The sequence below is a fragment of the Lutra lutra genome, chromosome 2, assembly GCF_902655055.1.
Source record: "Lutra lutra chromosome 2, mLutLut1.2, whole genome shotgun sequence".
Lineage (NCBI taxonomy): Eukaryota > Metazoa > Chordata > Mammalia > Carnivora > Mustelidae > Lutra > Lutra lutra.
Window position 1 is genome coordinate 58248995 of NC_062279.1, and position 10573 is coordinate 58259567.

The 10573-nt window shown below is 40.1% G+C and overlaps 1 protein-coding gene across 2 annotated transcripts in view; it reads right to left on the reverse strand.

The window, feature by feature from the left end:
* ELP3 (elongator acetyltransferase complex subunit 3) overlaps positions 1 to 9509 on the reverse strand; it is a 104083-nt gene extending 94574 nt beyond the window's left edge. Inside the window, exons 1-3 of one of the 2 annotated variants that reach the window (XM_047717495.1) lie at positions 9408 to 9509; positions 5990 to 6089; positions 2913 to 3051 (exon numbers count right to left, since the gene is read on the reverse strand). In XM_047717495.1, coding sequence (XP_047573451.1) covers positions 2913 to 3051; positions 5990 to 6089; positions 9408 to 9426 — 258 coding nt within the window. In that variant the 5' untranslated portion in view covers positions 9427 to 9509. Of the gene's footprint in view, positions 1 to 2912; positions 3052 to 5989; positions 6090 to 6981; positions 7097 to 9407 lie in introns of those variants that run through there. The other variant, XM_047717496.1, reaches the window with a different exon arrangement.
* Between the last annotated feature and the right edge of the window lie 1064 nt (positions 9510 to 10573).

Sequence of the window (10573 nt, forward strand, 5' to 3'; positions counted from 1 at the left end):
TGGCTCACTCTCAACCACAGTGGCATGATCTCTTTCTCTCCCAAACTGTATCTCTACACTTACCACCTTCTTCAATGTGGCCTCTTCTCTACCTTTAGATGTGTAGTTTGTTCTGCAATTCTTCAGGTCAATTTCTGGAGTATTTAGGATGATTTGATAGTGACCTAGTTGTATTTGTGGGATGAGGTGAGCCTAGGTTCCTCCTACTCTGCCATCTTCCAACCTCTCCCTGTACTTCTGATATTTTTAATAATTCACTCTGGTGACACTGTCAAAGATGGATTTGGTGCAGGTAAAAAAAGTAGACTAGTTAGGAAAAGACCAAAATAATCTAAACAAGAAATAATGAAGGCCAAAATATTCCTACCATTGGTGGTAGGAATGGACAATGCATTTCACATCTTTTGGAAACTGAGTGGATAGAGGCACCATGGACTAGGATGGAGACAAAAGATGCATGAGCAAGTTTGAGGTTAGTTTTGGTTATGTTATACTTAAGGGTATATAGGCAGTCAAAGGAGAGATGTTTAATAAGCACTTCGACAAATGCCTGAAGCTTGAGGAGTGGTCAGAGCTGGAAGTCAGCATATAACAATACTTAGAAATGTCAATGGATAAGATCACCAAAGAAGGCATGTATGGTACTAAGAACAGTGGACCCAGGACCACAGAAAACAACAATTTTTAGAAGCAAGCAGAACAAGAATAGACCTCAAAGAAAGCAAAGTAATCAGGGGTAGGAGGAAAAGGAGAGAGAGAGTGGTGTCATGGAAGCCAGGCTTATTAGGTTGAAAAGTTGATAAATTTTTGTCTTCCATAGTGGCAAGCTCATACATAATGCTGAAATGTGAAACGTCAAGACTTATCTACAGAGTGTGTTATTTGGGGATATGGAAGCAGACGCCAAGAAATCAGCTAAGAGTTAAAAGTGCTTGCCCTGAGGGGAAAAATGGGAGGTAAGGGATTTGAAAATACAGCTGACCTTTGAACAAGCAGGAGTTAAGGGACGACAACCACTCAACTCAGTTGAGTATCTACATGTAAATTTTGACTACCCAGAAACTTAATTACTTTCATAGCTTACTGTTGATCAGAAGCTTTACTGGTAACGGAAACCATCAATTAATACATATTTTGCATGCTATAGTATTATACACTGTATTCTTACAATAAAGTAAGCTATGCAAAAAGGAAGTTTCAGAAAAATCATAAAGAAAATACATCTGTAGGGGTGCCTGGGTGGCTCAGTGGGTTAATAAGCCTCTGCCTTCGGCTCAGGTCATGGTCTCAGGGTCCTGAGATTGAGCCCCACATTGGGCTCTCTGCTCAGTGGGGAGCCTACTTCCCTTCCTCTCTCTGCCTACTTGTGATCTCTTTCTCTGTCAAATAAATAAAATCTTTAAAAAAAAAGAAAGAAAGAAAAAAGAAAATACATCTGTAGTACTGTACCTATGGGGAAAAAAAATCTGCCTGTAAGTGGACCCATGCAGTTCAAACCCATGTTGTTCAACGGTATTAATTTCTCTTAAAGAACCCTTTACACTAGGTACAAATAAATAAAACAAAAACACTTACGTACAGGGAGAAGAGACCAGGATTGGTGATACATTGTATATAAAAGTTTTAGGGTTCAATTAACTACAAATGCAATATGATCCAGGAGATAAGACCACCAAACAAGTCAACATAAACTGTTATTACCAAGTATAATACTCCCATCCAAATAACAGATTGAATTTCTATGATCATACCACAAACACACAATTTAATTCAGGATATCATGTTTTAAGAGGGTCCAAATCCTATCTTTCACACTCATCTTTTTTATCCTAAAGCCCCTACCCTAATTCTAGCTCTTAACCTTACACCTTGATCAAGCCAAGAGTATCCTAACTGGTCTTTTTGGCAGCAAGCTACTCCACATCTTGAATCCAAATTAATTTCCTGGAAGTCTATTTTGTTCTTATCACTCTCCTCAAATATCTTTAACAGTTTCCTATTACCCAGCTTCTTTACAGGACATTTAAGATCTTTTACAAGCTCATTCCCAAACTAACTCTTTAACCTAATGTTCTACTGCTTTCTCAAATCAATTATCAACCCCAGTCAGTCTGAGATACTCACTGTTCCCTGCACACATCATACTCTTATAACACCTCTACCTCTATGCCTTAGTTCCTTGTGCCTTTGGTCCCATTATTTTTCAAGCCTACTCTTCTCTGCTTATATGGGCATCATTTGTATGTCAAGTGAGTGCCATGCTTTCTCTTGGGCTTTCCCTAGTCTCTTTTACTTCAGGGACATCTTTGTCCTCTGGACTTCCATAATGCTTCCCATGATGTCAGTCACTTCACAAATACCATATACAAAATGCCTTTGTACCATTAATTACCTTTCAAAAGTACAAGGGGTGACTGGGTGGCTGAGTCTGTTGAGAGTCCTACTCGTGATTTCAGCTCAGGTCGTGATTGTGAGATTGGGCCCAGTATCGGGCTCTGCACGCAGCACAGAGTCTGCCTGATTCTCTCCTTCTCCCTCTACCTCATCTCTTGCTCACGTGCTCTCTCTCTGTCTCTCTTAAACAAACAAAATCGTTTAAAAATAAAAGTACCTTTTATAAGTATCAATTGTATCGAAAGCCATGAGCTTAAAATGGCTGACAATATTTATCATATTGAGATTGTCACCAAGCCTCAATTTATACCTTTACGGCCATCAGAATATCATCTACTCCTTGAAGCACAATGAGTGTTTTTCCTCACCATGATCTCATAACATTCTGCACGTGTCTCTATTGCAGCACAAATCATAATACATGGATTTTATTAAACTGAATCTAGGATGTTACATGGAGGCAAGGATTTCTGGCAGAAGAGATACGCAATCAATATTTCATGAACCAAACTACTCACCCCACTGGCAGTTCTGATGGGTTTTGCCTTTAATTTGGGGACTAAGACCTTTCGATACTGAGGTGGGACCGCAGCGATGATATCCACCAGGCGAGGCTGTGCTGAAAGGCCATATTTGGCAGCTGTCCTGGTTTTCACCCTGGAAGTAAAGCACCTAGCATTATCAAGATCATAATATTTCAAGGCATAAACTTGAAACTACCAAAAGAATGACCTACAGATAACATCATCAACTCCTGTCACCCTAGGCGATGGACAACAGTGGCTTTAACATTTGTGAGTATCAGAAAAATAGAAGAAAATCAGGAAATCATATCAACGACTTCTTCTCTTAGCCTGGAGTACCAGAAAGAAAACAAGATGACTAAAGGGAAGGGTCGCAGGACAGTGACACAAGGTAGGTCTCATTCAACAAAGTGCTCTGGCTTTCAAGGATTCCATCCTTTCCTCAACCTCAACACTACAGCATCTGGGATTAATTCTGTTGTAAGGGACTGTTTATTACACTGTAGGATGTTTAGCAGCTTCATCGGCCTCTATCCACCAGCACCCTACTTTCCATTGTTAACAACTAAAAATGTCTCCTGACATTGTGAAATGTCTCCTGGGTGGGTGGGAGGGTGGGTATCATGCCTGGTTATGAGCCATGGTCTTAGACCAGACAAACAAACAAAAAATAATTTAAAGGAAAGGTGAGCAGAACTGAATAGTAAATAAAGTATATATATTCTTAGTGTTTTAGAATTTTTTCTAATATAAAGTAATATATACATTAAAAAGAACATAAAACATATAAACATACTTTAACATTTATGAAGCAAACACTTGTGTTACTACACTCCAAGGAACAGAATATGATCAGCACTTCAGAAGACTATACCTTTTCCTGATTATAACTTTATCCCTAATTCCTAGAAATAACCTTCAGCCCAGCCAATAATTCCTTGCTTTTCTCTATTATTTTATTGGTTTCTTGTTTCTTGGCTGCTAGCAAACCCTAACAGCAAACCCTAATTTCTCATTTTAATCCATCTAAAAATATTGTGAAGTATTTGCATCATTTTCAAACGATGTTAATTTAGTACCTGATTCGTAAAAAGTACCTAAGTACTTGGTATGCCAAAAGGTATAAGACATAGTTGTTTCATGCTCTATGTTTGTATGTTTGCATGTTTTCAGATGGGCATTCACAAAACTAAATGTGTAAGTGATAAAAATATATGTGATAAAACACACATACAATAATAAATGTGTCCAGAGTTCAAGAGAGGAACTCAGTGTGTGCTGGGGAGACAGTCATGGAAAACAGGTGAAGAACTGGCTTTAGACAGGCAGTGAAGACATGGAGATGCCACTGAGAGCAAACAAGCTGGTTTATGTGAAGACACAAAAACAGGAATGCACATATTTTAAGATATATGGTAGACTTGATAGAAAGCAGGACATTTTCAATGTAAAGCTACAGAAGTTTAAAAAGTAGGGTAAGTTGAAGCCAGACCAAGAAGGCTTACATAATAGGCTGAGGAATTTGCATTTAATTTCATAAATGTTGGGGACATACTGAAAACTGCTGTACAGTTAAAAGTTAAAAGACAAGAATTAACCCAGCAAGAGATAGAGGATGAAAGCATAAGCCACTGCAGTAGTCCAGAATTAAGTTCAAAATGGGATGGATTATTAGTAGTGGGAATGAAAGTGAGAGTCATAAAGAAGAAGAGAGTAAGCAAAATGTAAATACTAATTGGATCTAACAAAAACAATTTGAAGAGGACACTAGAGTTTCAAGCCTGGGTAAAGGTTAACACAATTAAGCAAAGAGGACATCTGCAGAGAGGCTGGTTTTCAGGAAGATGTTAACATAAACTACAGATATGCTAAATTAAAGAGACTGACAAAAATATACAAGAGGTAGAAATGTTCTCTAGAAATAAAAGACTTTTGTATAATTAGGGGTATAGCCAACAATGAGAGAAAAGCAACTTCTAAGGACAGGATAGAAAAATCAGTAAAATATTAACTCCACAGTCAAGAAAGGATAGTTAAGCACCTGGGTGGCTCAGTGGGTTAAGCATCTGCCTTTGGCTCAGGTCAGGATCCCAGGACCCTACTAAACCCCGCATCAGGCTCCCTGCTTGGCAGGAAGCCTGCTTCTCCCTCTCCCACTCCCCCTGCTTGTATTCCTCCTCTTGCTGTCTCTCTCTCTGTCAAATAAATAAATAAAATCTTTAAAAAAAAAAAAAGAAAAGACAGTTAAGTAACTTATTTATTCTTTTAGCAAAAATTTATTAAGTGCAATATTCCAAGAAAGTGACAAAACACTGCAGTATCTCACACAACAGGAAACAGTCTTAAAAAGGCCATGCTGTGGTGATTAGATCACTGATGACCTACCTGGGAGTGGAGAGAAAACCCTTTCATTATAGCAAATCTACATAGTGAATATCTAATGAAAACAAAAGATGTAGAGATGAAAGACTACTCTTAACTGAGAATGTAGCAAAGTCAAAACTACAGATGAACAGGTCATAGAGGCTATAAAGTAGGAAAGGGTTGTATTAGATCAAGGATATCCCAAAGGCAGGGTCTTCCTGAGAGAGTTAATGCTTCTTCTGAGATAGTAGGAAGGGAACAAGGATGTGAAGTGATGTAGCACAGAAGATAACATGGGCTCTGAGACAGAACAGACGATCTAATTCCAAATCCCAGTTCTGCCAATTACTAGTTCTTTACTCTTAGACAAATTATTTAATCTTCCTCTGTCTCAGATTATCCAACTGTCAAATGATGGTGACATAAGGACCTAACACCCACAGTTTTTTAGAGGACCAACTGAACTAATATAATGAACTACTAACAGTGATTGGGACATAGTAAGCGCCCAATAAATATTAGAAGCTATTAGTATTATTAGGCTATGAGAGAATTTTGCCATAAATGAGAGACAGGGCAGAGCAGAAAGCTAAGTTCTTATTTAAATTTAAAACGTGAGAAAGAAAACAAGTAGTATTTATAATTTCAATAAAAATATCTACCACCTAAGAACAGGATCGCCTTCTTTGTTTTATAAATCAACTTACTTATTCAGATCGATGTCTTTCCCCTGTTCGTGGGCTTCAATTAGTTGTTTAATAACATCTCCTATAGTCAGCATCATCAGCTCAGCAGGGCTGAGATCTCCTAGAAAAATAATATTGAACAATGTAAAAATTCATTTTACCCAGTAAAGTTTTTTGTATTTATTTTTTCCTCCCAAAATAATTCCAACCATCCCAGATGAACAGCTCAAGTTTACAAAAAAACACCAAACTTCCACTCTTTACAGTTTGATCACATCTTTTGTATCTTTAATTAAAACAAACATGCTTCGCCTGTATATGGGAAGAACTCACTTTAGAAGCACAGACATTGTAAGAATGATAAATATAGGAAGAATAGAGACAAACATGAGGAGAAAGAACCTAATTGCACAAGAAAGCACCAAAGTGGTTAAAATAGCTTCCCTTTATCTCCAGAATTATAATGACATTTAGGAGCATTCTTTCACCTAACTCTCAGAATGCAGTAGATAGAACAGGAATATTTGCTTTTCCATTAAAAATGCCACCAAGCGGGGGGCGCCTGGGTGGCTCAGTGGGTTATGCCTCTGCCTTCATCACGATCCGGGGGTCCTGGGATAGAGCGCCGCATTGGGCTCTCTGCTCAGCAGGGAGCCTGCCTCCCCCTCTCTCTCTGTCTTCCTCTCTGCCTACTTGTGATCTCTGTCTGTCAAATAAATAAATAAAATCTTGGAAAAAAAAAAAAAAAAAAAAAGAATGCCACCAAGCGGTAAAGCTGAAACTCAAATCCAGGTATCCACAGAAGTAATATTACAAAGCAATGCAATGCTACTTTGTAATACAAAGGATGTTGGTTCTGTACTTGCTTAAGGATCTTAATGCATCTCTAAAATATAGTCTATTCACCATCATGACCTTCTGGCAACTGAGGCTGACGTGACAAGCAGAAGCCGACATGTTCTTAAATGACCCCATTCCAATTACAGTAGATTGGTTCAAGGATGGGCACCTACCCAAGTCAGGCCAAGCGGAGCTCTTTCCTCAAGACAAAAAATGCCAGTTTCCCACCATTGATAAAAGCCATGAGACTATGGCTTGGGAACTGCCACCAAACATAATGCCAGCCTGTAGAGAAAGCTAGTGCGCAGAGACGATGGAATCATCAGAGAAGTATAGACGAGAAAGCCCTGGCAGTTATGAAGCCCCTTCATTTACTTTATCTCATTCGAAACCTCACAACACTGTAAGGTAGATGTTGTTATCCCCTTTTACAGATGTTAAAAATTAAAGTAAATTAAGATGCCATTTTAAATGGCATAGTTAAGACTCAAATCCAGGTTCTTCTCCACAACTTCCACCCTTTTATCACTATACTAGGCTGCTTCTTACTTAATGAAACAAAGTTAACACATACAATGTTGAGAGAAAAAAAAGTCCATCTATAATCAGAGGCTAAATGCTTTCAAAACCATGTAATTCAGCACTCCAGAGTTCCAAAAAGGCGCTTCAAGAACAATATAATAGAGAGAGGATTGGTGGTGGTGCCGGAAGAGGGAAAGGGAGGAAAGGACAAAAAAGGAGGGTCTCTTTCTTCATTAAACCAAAGCAGCTCAGCTTTTGCATCTTTAATATACTGAAGTGAGGAAAAGAGGATTCAGGTGATAAAAATAAAGATTTGAAAACCACAATGTATAGCTCTTGAGTATATAAAAAATGAACTAGAGAAGCAAATTAGTAAGAAAAGGCTTCATGGAGGAAATGGCATAGGGTCTTTAAAGAAAGGAAAGGAGGGGACAAGCAAAACAGAGGGGAATTCAGAAGGAACAATGTCAGGTATAGGAATTACCTATCTTTGTGTGAAGAAGTGTTGCTTGACAAGAATATAGGCTTTCTGATAAGGTTCAATAAAAAACAGATTACAGGGTACACTGACTACTGGGAAAAGGCATTTAAATGGAGTGGAGAATTATATATTCTCAGGTTTGGGAGTAAAAAGATGAAAGTAGTGTTTTTAAAAAGTATATAAAATAAAGAAAATGATATAAAAATAATTCAGAAGGTGAAGAGAATACATATAATTTGATACTAAATAAAAGGCCCTTGAAAGGCAACAATGTAAAAAAAAACCCCACAAGATTTTAAGTAAAAAACTTGGACATTAGGCTCTCATCCCTAGATCCCAACCAACCCCTACTGGCTGTGTGATAATGGGAAGATCAAAGACTTCTGGACGCCCATTTCCCTGCCTGCCAAATTGGGATAAAACATACACACTTGACAAGACTATTGCAACAACCAAATGAAATAACACATAGGAAAGCCAAAGTACGTTCAAATATTAGTTATTGATGAAGGTGGTTTAGGAGGATGGTGGCCGAAATGATGAATAATAAACTGTGTCAAGAGGCAGGGCTTAGTGATAGATGAAGGGAAGAGTGTGAAGCTGTCTGGCCTGACAGTGTGAGGAAGAGCAGGGCAGAGGAAGAAGATGACTAACTGGGGGGGATGTAATTTGATGCCATAAGACAATTGAAAGTAACCTGGGCAATTGGAGCTGTTGTTCCAAGAAATGGTAGTGGATGCCCAGAGGCATAGTGATCAAAGACAGATTTAAAAGAAAAAAATGTGGTTTTCTGGGTGTGCACACACAGCCTGACCATCAGTTCTATTTCCTATGGGATGTAGATGGGATGGGATGGGAAAGTTACTTAACTCTTCGAATCTCCCGCGGGAAAGATTCTACTTTCCATCACAGTGGAAATGATATCAACTTCAAAAATTATTAGCAAAGGCTCAATAACTAGTAGCTATTGTTATCACAGCCACCAATCATGATCAGACCGACTGCTCAGATGAGTGTACAGAGATAAGTTTAGAACTTGTGAGAAAATACTTGAAAATTTGACTCCACCCTGTTGAAAACGAAAGATGGAACTGCTCCAGGGTAACTGAGGAGGTAGTATAAACGAAAAAAAAACTACATAGCTGTCCCACAAAATAAACCAAGAACTCAGACTCTTCCTTTTTTTCAAACCCAGATCTTTAAAAAGAAAAGAAACCTGAAAAAAAATACATGAAATGTATCGTAAAACAAATTTTAGCAAATTAAGAGACCCGAGAGCACGTTAAATCCACCGACCACGTTAACTCCTTGGAGGACACACCTTGGAATAGCGCTTTTCCTGCCACCTGTGCAAAAGATACCAAGTGACTACCAAAAAGGAAGAGGGTAAGGGTAGGCTGGTTTAAAAGGCGCAACAGGTAAAACGAGAAGGCAAGGGGCTGGAGCTGACACAGGAACTGACCCTAGGGAGGCAGGGCGACTGGCTCAGGCGAACGATTTCCGCAGGAAAAATAGCGTTCAGCACCTGACCGCCTAGGTGTTCGCCCCTTTCCTATCACCCTGCTTGCCTCCACTTCCTTTCCCTCCCTTCCGTACCTTTCCGCTTCTGCTTCATTTCTCCGCCGCGGCAGTACTTGCCGTCACACGCTGGGTAGCTACCAACTCCGACCTCGGGGAAAGTTGACAGCCACAAAGCAACCCCAGCCTGTCGTAAAAGGACGGTCAACGTATCGTAAAGCTGTTTCCCAAAGACGGCAAAGGCCCGCCCCGCCCCTCAGCGGCGGCTCGCGAAGTTGCAGGAGGCGGGGAAAATGTGCCCGCCTAGGAGGTTTCTGATGGGGTTTAAGGGCGGTACAGGGGATGGGCTGAAGGTAAAGCACAGCTGGGGCTTGGGCGTTGGAAAGCTCGACCTGAATAACGGAGCGGGGGTGCCTGGGTGGCTCAGTGGTTAAAGCCTCTGCCTTCGGCTCAGGTCATGATCTCAGGGTCCTGGGATCAAGCCCCACATTGGGCTCTCTGCTCAGCGGGGAGCCTGCCTCCTCCTCCTGTCTCTCTCTGCCTGCCTCTCTGCCTACTTGTGATCTGTCAAATTTAAAAAAAAAAAAAAAAAATCTTGAATAACAGAGCGGCCGGACAATGCTTATGAATAGGAGCTGCGTTAGATGGGAGTGTGGATGTGGGTGGTCTCTAAAGAGGGAGCCCTGGGCGCGCCATGTCCAAGGAGGCGGGGCTGAAAGGCGAGTGTGAGATCGATCGTCTGAGGGTAACCACCTAGTGTGTTGGAAACTAAATCAGAGCCTGGAAGAGACCATACAGGAATCGAGTATCAGTCTGAGGGGCAGGCTTTGACACCAGTTAATCACCTTAGTCAGATGAATGGCACAAATTATCGATAAACATCATGAAAGCAATGAAGATATCTCCAGAAAAACTAGCACACGCACGAAGTTTTGCAGAGTTTGGAGACAGGACTTGGGAAAACGCTTTCCTGAAACCTATCCGTGATCTTTGTTCATGGGCCAGAAATATAGAACTCTTTCATTAACATAAAGACAGGAACAGGTGCTGCTTCCAGTCCCTTTCTTCCCACTAGAACTGAGGTAACCCCAGGTCTTTGATCCCACCGTGACGCTGAAACAGTCTTGGCCGTTTTGTGACTTCCCATCAAACCAAATTCAGTAGTATTTGTCCTTATTGTCATCCTGGTACCAATGAACATGTTAGCTTCCTTGAAAGTCTTTCATGATAGGACCCTTCACACT